Raw genomic sequence first — 21,964 nt, 5'->3', positions numbered from 1 at the left:
AAATGAGTATTCCTACAAGAAAATACAATATAAACCTAGTTTTTGTTATTTTTATTTTTTTTTCCAAAAACTAAAAAAAATTGATTAATGGCCTGTACTCCGCCTGTCGACATTATTTTTCTCAAATTTTTTTCCTCATCCCTAATACCCAATTCTCAGTTTCTTTTCTCTCTTCCCCAACCTTAATTAAGATCACCCAAAATAAAATACACTAATAACATCAGTAAATTTAATTTAATAATAAAAAACGTTGCATAAAGTAAGGAGTATTTTCTATCAGAAAGTGAAAAACTAATTGACCCTCGATTCTCTAAAGAGCACCTAAGAGCACCCAATTTTTGTTGCATTGTGTTAAAAAATATATAAACTAACTCATTAGTTTGAATTCATCGCAGAATAACAGGGTATACTAAAACAAAATCATTAAAGTTCAAATAATAACTTAACAAAAATATCAAGTTTTTAGATACTAGTTCTAAGCCCGAATTAAAATGGAAAAAACCATCTAACATTTTCAAAACAGTTAACTTTGAACTCATTTTTTAACAAGACACTATCGAAAAACAAAAATATGAGTGCAGCATATTGACACATGTTTATTTTGCACCCACTTTGCCAAACTTTTTGGTGTCAATTTTGATTTTCAGAAAATCGACTTATGACCAGGTTTTTACTGCAAATACTCCTATGTGCGACGGATACCTCGCTAGGGTTGAATATTTATTTACCAGAATTGTATACACTAGCGGTATTGGTAAACGAACAAATCGGTAGGACTAGGTACCGTTGTACCTGTACCGCTATCGTATACCTTTATAGTGCGTGATTAAGTACCTAAAAGGGCTGGCAAAAAACATCAATCGCAGACTATTTTCAGGCATTTCAAATTGTTTATTGGTCATTTAAAAGTTTGAAATTATTACATACCAGATTCTAAAAGGCTGATTAAGGTATTTTTTTACCTATACGCGTTTCGTCTTCTTAGGACATCTTCAGGAAACTAACGTTCAAGAATTATACAAAAATTGAAGTGTATTCGTATTATAATTTTTTTTAATACCTCACAAAAAGAACTTAAAGCTTTTTGAGACAGCAATTTCTATTCTTTTTTTTTACCTTCCATTCCAGTTTGCCCATTCTACTTTGTTTGTTTTTTAAATCCCTTTTCTGCTATTCGGTTGAGAAATGAGAAACGTTTAAACTGCACTAAGAATTACATTTTAAGAAATAGTTTTTCTTAAAAATTTCATTTATCATTTTTATCAGAAAACCAAACCGACTTCTATAGATTGAAACTGGGGTTTAAGGTTTCCTCATGGAGTTTATAGGCAAAAATGGACGAATACAACAAAGAAATATAAAATTGGCTCACCCAGTCAAAAGTTATGAGGTAATAAAATAAAAAAAAAAATACAAATTCATAACCTCCTCCTTTTTGGAAGTCGGCCGGAAACAAACAGAAGGAACAGTTCCAATACTGTTTTTGTATCCAATTCAAGAAAGTGTTTTCATTGATACTATATAAACTATTAAAGAAATTGGTCACTATGGTGTATGTGTAACATTTTTTTCTATGTGAATCTTTAACAGCAAACTTACAAACTGTTTCACTGATCATATTACCTATATTTTATTTTTATTATATTGGTTATACCTAGTTGTAGTGCAATAAACATGTATAATCGAAACTTGCAATACGGAAAAGCTATTTTATTTTTGCCATTTCAAAATATATACACCTAGTACATACATACCTAGGCCTACATATTTAAACTTTAATTTTATCGTTATAATTGTGAACATTTTCATTTAATTTTAAGTCATTAATTCAAATTTTCTAAAACCAAAAATATCACAAAATTTTAAGTTAAGAAAAAGCAAAATAAAAAAACTATATACATTTGTTTAGTTTATGGAAAGGAACCTTTCTGAAGAAAGCAGTCCAGTCCACCTTCGTCTAATACCTTTAACCAGTGAAATCAAACTCGCTATGATGGAGTTTAGTAGCTCGAATATGGACAGCGTAGACAAAAATTCAAAATCCTTAAACGATATGGTGAGAGAGGAAGTTGAACAAAGTTTACAAAATCTAGAATCTAGCATTGAAAACTGTGTGAAAAAGGAAGAACTATCAGAGATAATCAATCGATGCATTCAAGACAATCTTGCACTTTGTCCTAGTGCACAATTTAATAATGAGACTACCACACCATCTCCTAATCAAGTTACAATAGAATTTGAAGAGAACAAATCAAGTGGCGAAGATTTGGTGCTGAAAGAAAACTTTCAACTATTGGAAAAACGAATCAATTTTCTGGAGTCCCGACTGACTGCACTCTTTCAATTGATTCCAAGATTAAAAAAGGTTTCAACAAATTTTAAAATTGATCGAGAAACACTTCAGAGAAGTATTGAAAAATGTCAATTATCATCCGATGAAACTAGCGGAGATAATTGTGAAAACACTTTAAAAAGTAGCACGAAAAATACAAAAAACGTGGATGTAAATCCATATGACGAAATGTATTATGAATGGCGTCAAAATAAAATGAACTTGCTACACTACAAGCATTCTGAATATAGCTTGCAACTGAATTCGAAACTGGAAATGGAATCTTCTCACGGGATTATACCAAACAATTCATTACCATCGGCATTTAGTAAGCCGCATGTCAAGGCAAAGTTTATAGATTCACAGCATCTTTTGATTTGAAAAACAATAAACGTTTTGTAAATAATGAATAAATGCAATAAAGAATAGAATTAAACATTATTTTGTTTTTGTAAAGGTTTGAGTAGTTATTGTTAAGTTCTGGATTCTTTTAAAATTTATTGCAATTATGGTGCTCAATTATGATTAGAACCCAGCCAAGTTCTCTAGCAACTTTGGCAGTACACCCTTATTTACACGAAAGAACTCAGGCCATTGCCAAGCCCATCTAACTTCTATACCAAATATGCTAGAGTTTTAATTTGTTGAACTTAGTCGAAAACAAACTTATTAAAAAAATTTCAACTATATTTGGGATGAGTAGTTTCTGAGATATAAAGCTTCAAAAACCGTAACTGACTGACTAACTGACAGATCATCAAAATTATGGAGAACTTCCTGTTACCAAAGAAACTTGAACAGTAGGTGGCCACGTGATTATGACCGATGAAAATTTTCAGAAATTTTTTACGCTATAAACTAATTTTATTTTATTTTTTCTGTACAGTAATTATTATTACAGCTTTCTACTGTAACGCAGAGTGTCACGTCCTTCTTAAGTAAGAAAAATTAAAGAGTAAACAGGCTTGGTAATTTTCCGGAGATGGATTCTGAGCGAAATGCTGCAGAAAACCTTTTACAAGCACGGAACCACAACTCACAATTCAGATAAAAACAGAATTCCCGAAAAAATAAATGCATTTTTGCAACAAAATGAAAACACACGAAATATTGAAAAAATGGTGGTCTCCTGTCTCCTCTATCGTCATCAATTTTTTCGAGTTTGCCTCTTTAGAAAAAAATCTAAAATATGAGATTTATTCAGGGGGCGTGGTAAGCGCCCATTTTCGTTGAATTTTCATCAAATGTTACAGAACATGATAGAGCTAGTCGTTTAAACAACGGAAAAAATTTAAAATATAGGAATTTTGTGTCAGGGGGCGGGTATCCACCCACTTTCGCTGAATTTGTATCAAATATTATACAGCTCATCTGATTACACTGGTCAACAAGGTTTTTGCCACAACAACCAAAATATACTTTTCTAGTAGTTTTTGATGTGTTGAACTCGAAGTCAAAAAATTGTTATTGGCCTCCGTTTTTGAGATATTACCGTTAGAAAATCTCAAAAAACATAATTTTGGCTGTTTTCGAGGCTATGTTTTTATGTGAGGTAGTTCATTAATTAATTAAGTAAGCAGTAAAAGAGATATCGGAAAGATTTAAACATTTTTTGAAAGAATAAAACCAGTTCTTATAGGCACCGTTACAAATTAAGAACTGGTTTTTTTCTTTCAAAAAATGTTTAAATCTTTCCGATATCTCTTTTACTGCTTACTTAATTAATTAAAATGTCTTGTAGAGATTAAAATTGTAGAGATAGATTTTGTTTTTTCCCGATCGTACTAGGTTTTAATGAAAAAAAAAAAAAAAAATCTTACAATATTGCTTGTTTTTTTATTTTTAAACCAAGAATTGATTTTTACTTTATCAAAATTTACGATACTGGCCATATAACCAATATTGAAAAGCTTACTTTTCTCAAGAAACCGCATTAGCGATTATGTGATTTCTGATTTATAAGTAATTCTGGTTACGATTTTAACATTAACCCCCTAAATACAATGGTGTAGCTTGTAGCGCAAATTGAAGAATTCTCAACTTTTTGCTCAGCTGCCGCCAACTTTTGTTGTTTTTTCCCTCAGTAAAATTTTGACAGTACTACAAGCTACAGCTACACCATTGTATTCAGCCAGTAAGTGCACATGACGCTTTCGATTGGGATTCACCCTTTAAGCCTAGTACGCTGCTGAAGCGAAACGAGAAATTTTGGTCTCCAAAGTCAACAGCGAACATGTTGACAAAAAAATACCGTCGGGTATTATAGAAAAGTAAAAATAATAAAAAAACAAATAAAAAACATCAGAAAAGAAGTTTAAAGGCAAAAACAAAAAATTTCGTTCAAGATTTTGTTAACAAAGTTTTGTATGGAAAATTTCGTTTCGATTCAGCTGCGTACTAGGCTTTAGCTCCAAATATCATTTAATTAAAACCAAATAGAAATAATTTTTTTTTATTACGATTTTATTTCCACTTCAATGAATTCTTTGCAGTCTTAAAAATTTCTAAACAATATTTTCTTTACTATTTTTTAAAATTTCATATCTCATTTAACGCTTCTTTTACTTTACAGCCATTTAAAAACAAATTAAAAAAAAAAACAAAACAAAAAAAGAGAGTAATACGTAATTATTATTTTGTTTTACTTCATCTTTTTTATTATTTTATGTATCTCATTTTTGTATTAAATTTTTTTAGACCGAAAAATAAGCGGTTAAGATTTGTATGAGTACAAAAATGTTTTTTGTTTCTTTATATAATTTTTTTTTTTTTTTGGTTTTGGGAATAGGCAATTATTAAGATAACTTCTATTTAAATTCTTGGAAGGTTTGTGCATTTGGGTTAAAATAATATAGACAAAATCTGTGAGGACATTTATAATAATAAAATTTATAATAATTATGTAATTGTGTAAAAAACACTAAAAATATATATAAACTTTTATGTTAGTGCTTAAAAATTACGTGTTTTTAATTTTTTTTTTTTTGTTGTTGTTATGTATGCATTCATGTTTTTTTATTTAATTATTTTTTATTTATTTATTATTTGTTTGGTTTTTGTTTCGGTTTTAGTTTTAGGGTAGACGTATATTAAATAGAAGACGATCATTAGTTAAATAGGATAAAAATTCGACATCACATTAATTCCCTTAATCCATAAAAAATGTTTTATTTTTAATTAAAACAATTTTATATTTTAATTTTTTTGCATTTTTTTTTTTTTTTTGTTGAATTTTCATTTGCTCTTTCTTGACAAGTAATTTTTTTTATTTTCGTAGGGATATTTTACGAAGTTTTGTTTTGTTTTTTACATTTTTATAATTCTGCGTTATTTTTTGTTAAGTGTTTTGTTTTTATAATAATAAAATGTTACATTTGTTTTGTTTTTTTGTTTTTTTATGAAAAGTAGAAAATACGCAATTTGTTAACAACAACCATTTGTTTTTAATTTTTTTTTGGTTTTCTTAAAATTTTTGTTTAATCTTTTTTTTACACAGTTAAATATATATAAAATACATTCATATTTTTTGTCACAATTAACAAAACTCTGTATTCGTTTGGACGCTCGCACGCTGAAATTTTGTTATTTTTATTTGAATGGTAATAGATATAGTAATTAAGTTTTTGTTTTTATTTGTTTGTTTACTATAAACTACCTCTGATAGGAAAAAATATACATATACATACATACATACATATATATTGAGCTGAGTTTTTGTATTTGTTTATTATTTAAGATTATGTTTTTTTTTTTGTTTGTTTGTGTGAGAGATAAAGAGTGGGGGGGAGGAGAAGGGAGGGCAGCTTACACACATAGAATTTGAATTTAAAAAATGTATACGATTGATTTTAGAATTGATTTTAATTTTTTTTTATTATTATTCTTATATTTATGTATTTGATTTGATAAAGTTTTTTTTATTTTTTCTTTTAGCTGATAGCTCAAGGAATTTTCATGTTTTAATATGATTTAAAAATATTTCTCTTTAGTTTTTAAATAAACATGGAATTCCAATTTTTCAAAACTACGACATACTGTTTTCGAGATACAAACTGAAATTAAATATAGTTCTCCCAGCACAGTTACCCTTCAAAAAAGATTTTTAAATTAAATTTTGAGGCATTTGGTCTTTTTAATAGCAGTTGATTAGGCATGTTAAAAAATAAAATTGCGAATATCTTAGTATAGTATTTTAAAACCTTATATTAAAGATTTTAAACACCGAAAAGGAGAATTATCTATCGAATCCGTTCCAATTGACATTTCGGAAACATTCATCCACCTACCTCATCCCTTAATTTTTATTTTGAGAAATTTTTTTTTTACATGTGAACGAAATAGAGCAAGCGTAGAAATAACGTTTATCATACAGGTTCGGGAGTGCTTTTCGAGGTCTTCTCCGTAGAATCCCAGGTCAACAAGATGTCGTTCGTTACATTTTTTAATTCAAGAAGTTTCTAGGATCTACTTTTCAATAGCTGCACGTTATTCCAAAGAAATTTCACATGTCACACTGAAATAAGTTAATAGGCCCCATGTACAGAAATTCTCCCAATCGGAAAATTGTGTGTTATCAGAAATAACCTTCGAAGTAATAATTCTCCGATTTTTATGAAATCGCGGTAGGTATATTCTGCATTCAGGCGGATATCTTGCTATGTTAAAATAACATTGAAATTCTTAAAGGACTTGCATTTTGTTTGGTTTAAAAAAAAAAAAACTTCGATAAACAATCATGAGATCTGGATTTGGGTAGCCTTGAAACAATAAGGACTTTTGGAAATAGAATCCCAATTCAAGTTGATGTGTAACATTAGCGTTAAAAATGCGAAATATCTACATTTGCTATGAAATTTCTAATACACATCGAGACAATAAAATTCAATTAAATGATGTGGCGGGAAATCTCTGTCATTTTTGATAGACAAAATATGCCCTAAAATAAAAGGAAGCCCCTGGACGACTGAAGTTGTTTTTGCAGCACTTACATCACAATGTAAGTAAATTGAAGGCCGCTGAAACTTACATACTTCGAATAAGCACAGGATCGAATAAATTTATATTTTAAAATTTGTTTTTATAAATTTTGTGGTTCATGCAATGGAGGATGGAAATCGAACCCAGACACTTGGCGTCATAGTACATCGCACTAGCCATTGCACCACGGGGTAAAGGTAACAAAGCGTTATGAAATAAGAAAACCGATCATATACCAAATTAGAACAATTATTCTACGACCAATATATTTCTTACTACCATAGCATACACACAATGAAGATGTTCAGAAGCATTCATCGTTCCAACATTTGCCAAGAGGCAGAGCTTAAAACTCGTGGAATAGACGAATGCAACATCTGGGTTTAGTTCTTTGCAAGCATAGAACAATCAATAACGACCCTATCATAACAACCGTTGGAAAAGAAATAAGAATAGGACCTCGGCTTTCTTCTATAAAACGGCTCTAACTTCGGGCTATAATCATACGAATTTTACTATTAAGCTGTTCCGTTCAAAATTTTCAATTTCAAATTGATAAATCAAATTAAATAAGTTTTATGTACGTATGTAGTTTGTAGCAATATAATGTAGGGTAGGAACGTCAAAAGTTTTTGTGTTTTTCTTCGCAAGTTTACTTTTTTTCTGATGCAATCTTAAAATTTTACATTTAAGCCATCAACAATAGTGTAATATTTTCCAATAATATTATGTATGTAATTATTTATCAAAAAACTAATACAAAAGCTCATAAGAAAATATAAGGCAAAGTTATACAATTTGGAGTAGTTAACCAATTAATTTCATAATTTCTGTTTAATTGTATATTTTTTTTTTATTGTTGGCGATGGTCAAAATTGATTCCCAGTTCATTTATGTACGTCAACGACAATGACAATCTTTTGAAAATACAAAAATGTATTGTTTTTTGTTTTTAAATTGCGTAGTTAAAGTATTAATACAATTTCATTTTTAATTTTGTATTATTCGTTTTTTTTTTTTAATATTAGTATCCGTGCAATTTGTCATGAGATGATAACAAAAAAAAAAATAAAATAAATTACAATAAAAGCGTTTATAATGAAACAAATGTTAAGGGCAAAAGTGTTTTTTTTTTTTGTTTCTCTTTTTAGTGTGTGCCTTTTTTTTAAGTTTGATTTTCTAATAAAAAAAAATAAAGTGGAATTATAATCTACAAGAAATAAAAAAATCAAATTAAAATTCATTCTTTGTCTGGACAGAGAAAAATCGGCTTCTCTTTTCTCATATTTTTTTTACAATTATTTATTTCCTAGCTTTCATTTTTTTTTAAATCACTTTTTTCTATTTATATATATTTTTTTTTTGTTTTGTATTTATATAATAATATCTTGTTGAAAAGTTCTATAAGATTTTTTTTGCTGTTGTGTTTTTTTTATATTATATTTTAAAGCTTTTTAGCACCCAACTTCATTGGACCTCTCTGAGCTCGACGTTGTTCCAATTCTCGTTGACGTTGGAGCTTTTTCTCTTCTCGTTTTCTTCGAGCTTCATCAAGTTTTGGATTTCCTTTTTTTTTTTTTTAAATTAATGATTTTTTAATATTGAAGGTTTTTGTAAGTTTTTTTTTTAACTTACCGGTAAGAGCATCATCGATAGGTTCGAATTCGCCATCGGCCCATGAGTCACTATTCCAATTGGCATTGTTGGTATTGTTTATGTGTCCATGTCCGTCATCGCCGTGAACTGGACTGATATTGTTGCAATTTGTAAGTGCGTTCGACACGCTAGGCAAATCGTTTGGTCGCTGTTGTTGCTGCTGTTGAATTTTATTATTTGGTTCGACATCATTATAATGTTGATTTTGTTGTATTTGCTCTTGCTCTTGTTCCTGTTCTTCGATCTAGATTAATGTGAATATGAAATGAAATTTGAATTAACAAACACATTCAAAAGAACGAAATTATTACCGGATCTTCTTCAAGGCTCCCCCATTCTTCGTTATCCCAACCATCTCGAACATCTGCCAATGCAGAAGCAGCATTTAATTGTCCACTATTTGGAACAACACCAGCTAGAGGACTACTTGGATCCTGTGATGTCTGCAAAGCCGGACAGTATTAGAAAAATAATCAAATAAGAAAATAAAGAAAACTTACATCCATTTCACCCCAATTTTCGTTATCCCAATTATCTGCTCCATAATCGCTGGCAGATGCTGATGTGTCATTACTTTCATGTTCCAAAGAAGTCATTGATGTTACACTAGACGTTGTTGTCGATAAGCTGCTACTTGATGGTTGTTCTTAAAAAATAAATAAAATTTATTTAAGACAGCTAAGTATTTTAAAATAAGAGTAATTACCTAATGATGCTGGTTTTGAGAGATTCCGACCTGTGAGTGGCGGTCGCGGCCTTGACGAATCGCTTTGGCTTCGATAGAATTTCGCCGTTACGGCAGTTACCGCCCAACCAGCCCAAGTGGCAGCGGCATTGCCAATTGAAGGCGTTGCAGTGTGAACATCAGCCTCTGAAAATTAAAATAAGCTTGTTCATCTGTCGGAAAATAAAGATTCATTTTCTTAAACTTACCCATTGTTTCTCGTAAACTGGGATCTTCAGAAACTTTTTCAAGTTTTCCCAAAAAACCACGAATTGTCTTGAACGCTGGATCTCGCACAGATTTTTCTGGATCGACAGTTAGCGAACACAAGGCAGGTAAAACACGATTTGCGACCTCACTAAAATAATAATAATAATGAAAGGACATTTTTGAAGATATCTATGAAGGGAAATTTTGTACCTCAATAGGAAATATTGTTGAGTCGCAGCTAATGCTAATACACCAGCAACCCGCGCTGGTGGAAATGGATCCCGCATGGCACGTATAAATGCAGATACTAGAACTCGTTGTCGCACCTAATTAAAATGAAAATGTTAAAATTGGAATATAAACCAATATGTATTAAGTTTTACCTGTGGATGTAAATGTGGAGCAATTTTTCCTAAACAAACTGTTGTATTGGTTCGAATGCCTCCTTGATCGTCTCGTGCTTGAAGGCGTGCAAAATGTCGCAAAACTTCTACATTTAAATTATTGTAGTTTAGTTTTGGAGCTAAGTGGATGATAGACTGAAAAGAAAAGTAATTTTAAATAAAGAAGGGTGAAAGAAAATAACTGATGGGTTCAGATGATATAATTTCCTACTTTTAGACTAAGCCGACTTTATTCTAATTTATTGTGTAGAGTTTTGAAAGATAAGGTCAGTTATCCATGCCTATGTACATATAATCTATTTCAATCAAAGATTGTTTCATTTGTTTTTACCATATGAATAATGAGCCAAAATAATTTTTATGACTCATAAATTTTCAAACAATTTTTTTTTAAATTTTAATTGAGGCACCTTCTCAACAAAAAAATGATTTTTTAAGCCTTCAACTATAAGAGCAGGTCATTTAATTGTTATATTTTCCTTATTATTTATCTATCGGAACCAAAAAATGTATTGTATTTTTATTTCAATTTACTTACTGGACTTTCCGGGTTTTTTGTAATTCAAATTAGTTGAATATTGATGCCCAACGCACGTTTCGACAAGATTCCACTTGTGGTGGTTATTTGTATTTTATTCTAATTTTTCGACAAAACTTGAGTTATTTTATGTAAATATTCGTTCAATAATCTTATTACAATTCTTTTAAGAGCTTAATCTGAAAAGTGCATCGCGTACGTCTGAAAATATTAACTTGCAGTGTGGAACTAGGTTTTTCTATTGAGATTTATTTTCAAATCTTGTTTTCTCTGTTTTTTTTTTTTTGTGTTGAACATTTAGAACCGAAAATCAAAATTAAAAAAAAAACGTTCGTACATTCCTAAAATTCGAAACTATAAACACATCCGCGCCAAGATGAAGCGTGAAGACTAACCTTCAGCCTCCAAACCCCATTTGCTTAGTTGTTTTTTTTTTTTGTAAACCAACAACATAGTCACTTTTTATTTAGTGTTTGACTTTAAACATGGATTTCCGTGTGTTAAATTTTGACTGATTGCTAATCTGGAGATTTTTTTTTTAAACAATACACTAAACTAGATTATTAGTAGGGCTCAATGTATTTAGTTTTTTCTTACCTTTTTCTAACTAAATCGGTTACTTTTCTACTGTATTTAGGTTAATTTTATTCTAAAACACTAGCTACACCTAAATATTTATGATAATTACAGTTTCACTTTAAAATTATTTTTTAATGTTACCAAATCTTACCTTAACTGTCTGTTCTCGAATTGTAGCATTCGTATCGAGGAAGCCATGTGCGACTTGTGGAAATATCTGATCATTTACTACTTGTGGTTGCAAATGGGCAATAAAGAGTTCCAATTGTTGCAACAATCGAGACCGAGTAACACGATCTGTCGATGCAAAAAGTTTCACTACGCATGGAACTATTCGCTTTTGGTATTCGTTTTCATCTAATAATTTTCCTAGCTGTAATTTAATTAAATTCAATGTGTTATGTTCAATTAATTGTAGATATTGCAAAATAAATTTACTTTAAACATTGGAGCAAGAACTGCTGATCCAGCATCTCCATATTCATAAGCTGTTATTAACTGAGGAAGTATTTTGTGCCTTAAAAATAATAAAAAGTAGAAAACAATTAAAATTATAAAGACAAAAATAAAATATTTCTTTAAAACTTACTTGCAAACATTCTCAGGGAAATTCTCCAAATGTACGGTTAAACCACTGAAAAATCGATTCTTTTCAGCTTTATCCTTTATTTGAATTTCCTCCAAAAACAGTAGAGTGTCGACTAAATCGTTTTTGAAAAATCCTCCAGGTTTGCGACAACGTGTAATAATATCAGCTGGATTTGGCCGATTAGATGGCGATGCACCAACAAGTTCGCAATATAAAGATTGTAGAGACTTTGGAACGTTGTCGATATCCTTTAAATTGCCACGTACTTTTAATGGACCATTGAAAGATTCCCATACAAGACATCCCAAACCCCACATGTCAACGGAGCTGTAAATAAACAAAACAATAAAATACGAGTAACAAATTAGTACAAATCAAAAGGAAATAAAAAAGATCTCCTGATAGAAAAACTATGGTATTTAAACGAAACATCGAAGAGATTTTTGCAATGTTTTTGTAAAGTAAACTCTTGAATTTTAGAAGGGCAAGTATATTGACTCAAGTTAAAGTAAGGTACTCACTTTCACTTTACTTGAATCAAATACCTGATTTATATGAAACATATCAACATAATCTTTAAAGACCTGAGCATGAACCAAAAACCAAAATAATTTTATGGATTTTTTTAAATATTTATTAGGATTTAAATCGAATAAAATTAACAACCAAAAAATTGGATCCATTATTGAAACTTATTAAAAAAGTTGTTTTGAATTTTAAAAAAGAAAAATACTAGAAAATAATGTTTCAAATAAAAATCCATTGATTTCGCAAAACAAAACCTTAAGAAAAATATAATTTTTAACAGTTAAACAGTTAAACTGTAGGTCGTATCTCAAATCACGATTTTCCACAAAACTTTGAACTTTGCAATCCATACTTGTATAGAATATTTACTTTGAAGATGGGCTATAAATCGCTAAATTTCATAGAAAATATCTGAAGTACAACCACATAAAGTGTCGCGAATACCTCCAATAAGAAAAACGTAAAGGAGCACATGTGTGGGTCTGAAGAGGTTGAGCTTCTAATACAGTGCATTTGGGATATTCCATGAAAAATGGTATTTTTTTATTAAGTAATAGATGGGGTTTATTGCAATTTAAAACTTCTTTTGAGGTAAGTAACAATATGTCAAGATAACAAGTGTTTGCGAACTCAGCAGTGTTTGATACTCAGCTTTCAGCTAGCCAAATTTTTCACCAAGTTTTAACTAAGAATAAATGCTTAAACTTGGTTGTTTAAATGTCGTTATCTAATTTATAGTAACTATGTTTGTTAAACTGAGACTTGTGGACGCTTCATCACATAGAAGAGACGATTTAGTATTATTTCTTAATCTAAAAACTGTTATGGCACTTATCTTTTGCAAACACTATATAAACTATTTCCATCCTAAATTTAATGGACACATTAACCAGTTAAAAAAAAAAAAATTGATATTTTAGAAAATCTCCTTTTTCACTATTTATTTTATTAAATTAACTTTGTCAAAGAAAAAATATATTTACAGCAATATCTAAAGTACACCTGTAATTTCTCTTAAGACAAAATGGGCCAGTGCCAAAATGGCGAACGATTAAATTTCGTCCTGAAAAATAGATATGATAACGGAGTGTTAAACTTAATAGTAATTAAAGACGCCAGATAGTTCAATAGGTAAATATAACCAATATTTAAGAAATACGATGGGAAGGGCAATGCAACAAGGAATAAAATATTTTAACTGGCTGCGGATTCTTCAACAAAAACAAAATATGGCCAAAATATTAATGACAACTTAATCACAAACGAGCGGATAATAGTACAAGTATTACACACAGTACGCGCAGAAGCAATTCAAAAACTAAACCCTCATCATATTCGCGGTTTTGGCGTTGTGCTGACGATATAAACAACTGACTCAGTGAAAATTTGTTAAACGGTTAATAAAGGTATTACCAAGTATGCACTTACTTTTCATCATAAAAACTGTTTAATTAGACAACCCTATAAGCAAGGGACGACGACGCACAGTGGGGAACCATGTATGGGAGAGTGGAAAAAACTCCGTAAAATCTAAACTACTGGACCGTTTTTGATGAAATTTTCAGGAATAATAGGAAATAAGAAGATAAATCAACACCAGTAATTTTCGCCCACTGCCCCGCCCATTAAAGTGAAAAATGGCTATTTAAGTTGAAAAAAGTCGAAAACTAGTACTTTTGTATGAAATTTAACGAAGACAACGTGACTTGCAGTAACCAAAATATACTTTTCTGAAGGTTTTCAATGTTTTGAAATCGAATCCGAAGTCATAAAAAATTAAACAGCTCCTGTTTTTGAAATATTACCGTTGGAAAATGCAAAAAAAGTTTTTTCTTGACTATTTCGGACCTTATTCTTTTATATAAGTAAAATTGTCTCAACATATTTAGTAACGGTTTATATAATAACTGATTTCCTTTCTTCAAGACTTGTTTAAATCTTTTCGATATCTTTTTTACTGCCTGAGATATCTTGAGTTGTTTGGCATGGTATATCTACCATATAAATTATACCGTCATTATCTCCTTTATAATATATGAAGCCGAACCCACTTACTACATTTTAAGATATCTCGGGAAATAAAAAAGATATCGAAAAGATTTAAACAGGTCTTGAAAGAAGGAAAATAGTTCTAATAGAAACCGTTATTCACGTTGTATGGGGAACTGGAAAAAACTTAATTAAACCTTAACCACTGAACCGATTTTAATGAAATTTTCAAGCAAGATTATTAAAAGCAAGGGAACCAAAATAAGATTTTCTTGCAAGCTTAATTATTGTTTAAGACTTATGAAGAAATTTAAGAAACAATTTGTAGGTTTTAATTTTAGTCATATCTTTATTTTAGTTTTTTTGTGCTCTGAGGGCCATTTGCTGAAACGAAACTTAAATAATTTAAGTTGAACATAAGCTCCTATTCTCTACTTTTTCCTCTGCGTAAACTGCTACATAAGAGTTTATTTAGAACATTAAACGGCTGTGAATCTTATATTCGTAAACCCCAGAAAAGTTTAAATAAATTGCACAAAACGTTGAAAACCGTCTATTTATGTATTTTTCGATTTTTTTTTTAATATGTAGGTATTTTCAAACTAACGTTAGATTTGAATTCATCGGATCAAAAAACATATTAAAACATATGATTTTTAAAAAAATCTTTCCATTTTTTATTATAATCTGCTTTTTTTTTTTCACATTTGCTTAGCTTCAAATTGCTCTAAAAAGTTTATTAGGACGAACTAGGATGAGATTTTTGGTGCCAAATGTTGCTGAGATTCAACACTATCATGTGATATGAGTCCGCCCACAGAGGCAAACAGAGGAAGTAGTTAAAATAATTTTTGAACTCAAAATTCCGGAAAATTATAAGTATTCTTAAAATGAAAAATCGAAAAATTTTTTTTTCTGCTAAACTTGTAACTGATACTGTTTATTTTTAATATATTTACAAAAAAAAATTTTGTGAAAAGTCAAAATTTAACTGATTTTATACCATTTAAAAAATACTCGTATTTACATCAGTTTTCATAATTTTTCAACTTTGAATACAAATTTCTAAATCTAGAATTTTTTTTTGAAAGAAATGCTTTCACATCCTGATTCTACAACATAATTGCTATACGAAAAACTTCCAACATATAAAAAAATCCTGCTATCACACCAATGACTCATGCAAGTTTAAGAAAACTGCAACCAACATAACAGCTGGATGAATATATTGTATCTTGAAAGGATCGTTACTCCACCATAGGAAAGTAGCAGGTACATATAAAAAATTTGATAGCTATATACAGATAGCAAGTTTTTCAAAGCAATCTTAAGATTCATTTTTTAGGGTTTGCTTTAAATCTAATTGTAGTGCTCCGTGGCGCAATGGTTAACTACAATAGTCTATGGCGACAGAGGTCGTGAGTTCGATTCTAAACCTCAACCACCAAAAAAACTAAAATGGCGTAGGTACTACCTCTTGCGAACAATTGACAAAGCTTCCAAGAGTATCATTGTCTTGAAAAAGTGCATCTCTGCTTAGCCGTTCGGATTCGGCGGTAAAGTGTAGGTCCCTTCTATTCTTGAAAAATTAATTACACGCACACAAAAATGGTTGAGAGTTGTAAGTCACATTGCTCCTTTAATGGGTGTCGCATGTATGACATGTCGTGCCACAGTATTTATTTATTTATTTAAATCTAATTGGATTTGGTCAACCAATTGATTAAACTTTTTAATTTGAACCTAATGGTTTCTGTTAAGTGTCCTTGCAGGCAAACGTAAGCTGTCCTACGCAATATTGAAATGTATACAAATCAATTCAAGTGCACATGCACTTAGTAATTTAAAACCACAAGTAAAACTTACCACTTAGTTGCTGCTTTAAGTTTTGTCTGATCATTCTTCTCTGGTGGATCATACACCTCTAAAGCTGGTGGTATCTTAATCGGAGGCATTGGATTACCATCAGCCGGTGACACGTATTCCAAACCTCCTAATTTCCATTCTCCCGAAGCATTTACAAAAACCGACCAAACAGACACGTTATTGTGTCTTAGATTACCATCGTTGTTAAGGAATGAAAGAGCTCGCTGAAAGTAATATAGTTTATAATATGTATATTTCACTACAAACTAAAAAAGACTGTTAGAAATACCGTAATTTGAAATACTCCCCAAGCCAAATATAAATCTTTTTGTGGTCCATCCGAAGCCAACTTGGTAATATGCGTTCCCAATGGTTCCACTGCCTCTGTGGCAACATACAAAACTTTGTCTGTTTCCAAACTGTCTAAAAATTGCAAAATACTTGGATGACGAAGCGTCTTTAGCCGTTTCACTGCGGCTTTGGCCAAATCGAATTTGGCATCTGAACCGTTTTTGATGTCATAAACAAACACCGAAACCTCCTCGTTCGTTGACTTTCGTTTCGCTTTGTGTTGCGACCATATCGAACGTGTCTCGTAACCGGGCACTTGTTCGCCAATCTCGTAGGGGAACTCTTTGGAGGAGTCGCGCGAGAAGAACGACCACATCATGTGTTTTGCCCGTCGAGTTAATATCTTGTTGGCCAAAGCTAAACGATCTTTCAGGGGAGGTAAAAAACACCAAGATCTTCTCTTCTCGCTTAACTAAACACTTTTGCGAGAATAATGGTCGACGTCGTTGTGGTCGTTTACGACGTAGCAAAAGTCTGTTTACACCGGATTCTCAAGCGAATCCACTTAAACCAAGTATTGAAAATAAACTTTTCGTATACTTAGTTAATTTGGGAACAATAAATTCGGATAAAATCCGTTTTAACAATATCGTATTGTTGTTTAGTTAATAAAGTATGTTTGCTACGAATAAACATTAAAGAATGAAAAGAAAAAAAAACTAAATCTATCTACGTAAATATGTTTCTAAACTTTGGTATATTTCGTATTGTTTTTCATATAATTTAACAATTAAATCATTTTTTATAATAGTATTGAGTGGTTTTGATTTGGTTTGTGGATGATTTTGTTGGTTTTTTTTCAAAGAATTTTTCGCTTTTTTCCGATTTTTTCACAAAGTTTTCTTTATGACGTATGACGTTTCTCGTTTTGGATAGAATTTTTTTTTTTTTTGGAAAAGATGAGGAAAAAAATTAACTGCACGAAATGTCACAGACAAATGTCAGTGTCAGATTTCGGGCTAACTGCACGAATTTGAAATGAATCAACAAGACAAACAGCTGACAGGGGATATTGGAGTAGATTGTTGTAAACATTTGGGATTTTTGTAGTAGATTATTCCTTTTGTTGGTAATTTTTTTTTGGTAAATTAGTTTATTTTGAATTTTGTATTTAATTAAATTAATTACTTAAGCCTAGTATGCTGCTGAAAGGTAAATTCTCAAACAAAATAATACAACGATATCTTAAAGAAACATTTTGTTATAGCCCTGTTCCATTGAAGGTGGTAGTTTACTACTAGTAGATGTTTTGGTTAATGTAGTACTATGCTCTTCTTTCCGAGTAGATACACTATTTGTATTGAATTCGTTGAAAGTGCGTTCCATTGAAAATCGCTAGTAAACTACTGTACTCTTTGCCACCTCCCAAAGGAACAGGGCTAATAAAAATTTGTGGCACGATACCCCATGAATGAGTAAGCCCAACTAACATTTCAGCTTCGGTTAAGGTAGTACAGAAGCTTCATTTCAGCATCTTATTAACTTTAGTAAGGTTGTTGGGCATGTAAAAAGGAGAACGGTATGAAAGTTTGATGTACTTATAAGATCTATAAGAAGCTTAAACGAAGCTTTACCGAAGCTCTATCGAAGCTTCGAGACTTGACAGATAGCTGTGAGATTTCAATTTACAAAAGCTGTTGTGTTAGTTGGGAAGGCTTATTGGCAAACAAATCACAAACCATTCTGGTAAAGTCTGGATGGTAAAATTTGTACATACACGCTTCAGTTGCAGTTTATAAAACTTATTTCCAACAGTGAGATAGCACGATGGTAAGGTACTCGCGTAGTGACCCAACAGTTGAAGGTTCAATCCCCAGTGCCCAGTGGCTTCCATTTTTTTTTTTTAATTAAAATGTTACCACATAAATTTAAAATGATTTACCGCTTAAATTAAGTGGATTTCTTTTAAATTTGCGCATTCAGAAAAAAAGGAAGTCATCTTGGAAAAAGACCGAAACAAAAATCCGTTTAGTTTAATGACATTAGATATGGCGAGTTTTGGTTCTCACCTACTCATGTGGAATCCGCTTTTGTTTTAGGTGATCTTTTTTCTCCGTGTATGAGATCACACAAATTCGTGGAACCGTAGATAAGGATGTAAAGAAATTGAAATGTCAAAAAATCAAAATCAATGATATTCACTATCACACAGAGAAAAAAAAATAGTCATTTTTAACTATTTTAATAGTTAAAATCGGGATAACTATTTTGGATTATGAATTATTTTTGATATTTTTTGACATTTTTTGACAATTTCACATCCAGATGTATTTTTTAAACTAGTGAATAATATGGCCGTAAATGTTAATAATTAAGTTTAAACTAAATATTTTAAATATCATTTTTTACGAACACTTAACTCTCTAAACAATTCTGGTAGTGATATCTCATTTATCTTAACCCAATATTCAAAAGTCAAGTATTCAAAATAAAACAATGTTCAGTTTTTTATAAACACGGGCGTTGATATCTTTGACAAATTCATAGTAAATTATCTCCTCCAAATAAAATATAAAACCGTCATTACTGTGCTTTGTTCTTAAAAATTTCAAACAATGAGTTCATTTCTTAACAATTAACCATGATTCATAAGCGTAACTAACAAAGCAACTACTGCTGCTTATTCAGTTAAGAAGAAATATTCTCATTTTGTTATCTCACATAGGACTACGTAAGAATTAAAAAAATAATTTCATTCAATAAGATAAAACAAAGTTTAGTATCAATTTAATTTATTCTCAAGAAAATTATAATCCTTTTAACAAACAAAGTGCAATGTCCTCGAAAAAATCATAAAAAAAAAAAACAAAACATATTTGAAATTCATGAGTTTCAAATTCATAAGATAAAACAAAATAATTGTTTACGCTCACGAACGTGTCGATATGCAAGGTCAAATTGTTTCTAAGATCTGCTACTTGCAAAAAAAAAAGTTAAAACAAAACTTATGCATTGTATTTACCGCCTCCGATTCATATTCAATGTCATCTCAAACATCAATAATAGCGACGATTAGAGTCGGAACTCGCGCCTGCGCTGGCGCGTCCCATTTGATTTGGAACGAACGTCAAACTGATGCAGAGATCACGAATCCGATATTGCACCCGAACCGTGCCAAACAATGGCAAATGGATTTAATGTCCGACATTGTTTTGCAGCACACCACAATCAAGTCGCGCAATACACACCTGAGAATGTATCTCCAAATTGCAATTCAATACCTCCAACGTCGGAAGGAAACTTATAACCGATCGTTAGCAATCAGTGGTCGATTAAAGTGTTGATCTGGGTCTAGCATTTCATATATAGCCAGCAGCTGTAAGTATAATGTTGTCGCAGGTCGCCTCTCAGTTTGCTACAACTGCAGTGTACGCTCAATTAATGTGTGATCAATGGGATCAGTAATGTCAGAAAGTTCAATTGGCAGATTTAAGTTAGATGTAAGTGAGTGTAGGGTAGGTACTTTTGTTTTATGAAAAATATAAAGGAAGTCGTCGTTTGAACCAATTTGTATCGTTTGACATTTAAGCATTAATCAGGGCCAATATATTTTCCAAAAAGTTATCTAATAGAAAAAACATCAAAACATTTTGGAAGGTTTTCAGAAAAATTCTAGAATTCAATTTAACACAAGTTTTAAATGTATGTTAAAAAGTAATATTCTAAAATATCACCAAATATAGTAAAACTCTTAGTTTTCGATCATTTTCATTGTCAAATGTTTGCAATAAATTACTCTTAAAGCCTAATAGTAACAATAGTGTCTTTTTTAATAGACGTTAGGTACTTTTACATTTGTGATTTTGCTATAGTTAAGTTATAAACTTCAAGAAAATGTGGGACACTCGGGTGTATGCGTACTATTTAAAACGATATGCTTTTTCTTTCGAAATACCTTGTTTGGGTGAATACCAACTTACGTGTCGCACGAATAAAGAAAATACGTTGTCTTATTTCTCATCTACATTATGTACATATCGTCTCAGAAGCAAAGTGACATAAGTTAATTTTGTTTTTCATTTTAAAATTGATTCTTTATTTTATAATAGGAAATGTAAAATTTCGGAAATAATTTTGTTTATGAAATTTTTTTAAGATGTTGATTTTTAAAACAATTATGTTTGTCTGCAAGAAATTTAAGCATTCTATGTAGTATTTCTGAGAGTTTAGCTTAAAATTTCAAGATACGCATTTGTTGTCTTCCTGCACTTTCTCTTGCCCAACAAGTAAACGAAATTATGTCCAAAAAGAGTAATAAGCCTTTTATTACTCCCTGGTCCATATTACATAAATGTAGGGACCTTACCTATTTATGGTTGCAAAGTTATTCTTACGTTAAACTCAAGCCGCATCACTTCACTTTGAGTGGATAGGAAAGGGTAGGAAATTAAAACAGTCATAATTGGAATACAGAGTGGAGTGGCTCCCTGAACTATCTAAGTATTTTGAAGTGGCCTAAGAGAAAAAAATAAATAGAGAAAATGACAACAACAAACAGCCTTTAAGCCCATTTTGCTCTGTAGGTTTTAATTAAGTAAGAATTGAGTAAGTACATAGTATTGTAATGTTTTATTCCGGGTTCACAATAAAACTTATTTCGTTTATTTAATTTCCACGTATCTTTCCGTTCAAATTAAAACACACTTGATTATAATTCAATTTACTTTTAATATTCGCTCAAACAAACGCACTTTTAAATTACTTTATTTACTACTAACAATTTCCAACATTTTATTTCACTTTGTACTGTACTCTTTCACTTTCAAAATCAAACTGTATCCACACTGTCCTTTTATACCAGAATTTCGAGATCCGAGAATGTCTTCGAAGGTTCTCGTCTTTGCTTCTCGAAACTTCCTTTCAAGGAGGGGCGCTTCATATTTCCAGTCCAGTGGGATATTTTTGGGATATTCAGCAGTCGAATTTCTTAGGGATGTGTTCAGAGGGTAGTTTCTTAATTATTAAAGGTGCGTTCACATTTCCACCTTTGCAGTAGTAGGTAGTGTGTTCAGACATTTATCTTAAAAGTAGTTCAGTAATTCATCGTTACAATATTATATCTTTTTTTTTTCTTTGAAATATAAGGCCAAATAATTCTAGAGCCCCATTTTGTCATCCATTTTTGCGGCTTTGCTCTCAGAGTGCAATTTGACTGATAGATGAACCGTTTTTGGACATTTCAACTTTTTCATTACCGCATATACCAAGATGATAACACTGT

The 21,964-nt window shown here is 30.8% G+C and overlaps 2 protein-coding genes and 1 long non-coding RNA gene across 3 annotated transcripts; 2 read left to right on the top strand and 1 right to left on the bottom strand.

Moving 5' to 3' along the window:
- Positions 1-1,816: 1,816 nt before the first annotated feature.
- LOC129915909 (uncharacterized) lies at positions 1,817-2,768 on the top strand. The gene has a single exon (XM_055995612.1). The coding sequence runs from the start codon at positions 1,913-1,915 to the stop codon at positions 2,711-2,713; it is 801 nt and encodes a 266-aa protein (XP_055851587.1). The 5' UTR covers positions 1,817-1,912; the 3' UTR covers positions 2,714-2,768.
- Positions 2,769-8,689: 5,921 nt separating this feature from the next.
- On the bottom strand, positions 8,690-17,662 carry LOC129914261 (N-terminal kinase-like protein). Its single transcript, XM_055993430.1, has 13 exons — positions 16,682-17,662; positions 16,393-16,616; positions 12,010-12,336; positions 11,859-11,937; positions 11,572-11,793; positions 10,283-10,438; positions 10,110-10,225; positions 9,899-10,047; positions 9,672-9,836; positions 9,466-9,611; positions 9,277-9,408; positions 8,945-9,209; positions 8,690-8,875 (listed from the first exon to the last, which is right to left on the bottom strand). The coding sequence occupies exons 1-13, from the start codon at positions 17,060-17,062 to the stop codon at positions 8,754-8,756; spliced, it is 2,484 nt and encodes an 827-aa protein (XP_055849405.1). The 5' UTR covers positions 17,063-17,662; the 3' UTR covers positions 8,690-8,753.
- LOC129914262 (uncharacterized) lies at positions 13,087-14,342 on the top strand. Its single transcript, XR_008772158.1, has 3 exons — positions 13,087-13,128; positions 13,523-13,943; positions 13,993-14,342. It is a non-coding gene; the product is annotated as an uncharacterized LOC129914262 (long non-coding RNA).
- Positions 17,663-21,964: the final 4,302 nt, after the last annotated feature.

Source organism: Episyrphus balteatus, chromosome 3 (genome assembly GCF_945859705.1).
Source record: "Episyrphus balteatus chromosome 3, idEpiBalt1.1, whole genome shotgun sequence".
Classification (NCBI taxonomy): Eukaryota; Metazoa; Arthropoda; class Insecta; order Diptera; family Syrphidae; genus Episyrphus; species Episyrphus balteatus.
The sequence above is the reverse complement of the archived record's forward strand: the minus strand, read 5'-3'. Positions and strand labels throughout refer to the sequence as shown.

Excerpts from the sequence above, each read along its gene's own strand:
- LOC129914261 (XM_055993430.1), bottom strand. The coding sequence starts at position 17,062 with ATGATGTGGTCGTTCTTCTCGCGCGACTCCTCCAAAGAGTTCCCCTAC. Across the intron at positions 10,226-10,282 it reads CTCCACATTTACATCCACAG|GTGCGACAACGAGTTCTAGT; the intron begins GTAAAACTTAAT and ends CATTTTAATTAG. Across the intron at positions 9,612-9,671 it reads CTCAAAACCAGCATCATTAG|AACAACCATCAAGTAGCAGC; the intron begins GTAATTACTCTT and ends TTATTTTTTAAG.
- LOC129915909 (XM_055995612.1), top strand. The coding sequence starts at position 1,913 with ATGGAAAGGAACCTTTCTGAAGAAAGCAGTCCAGTCCACCTTCGTCTA.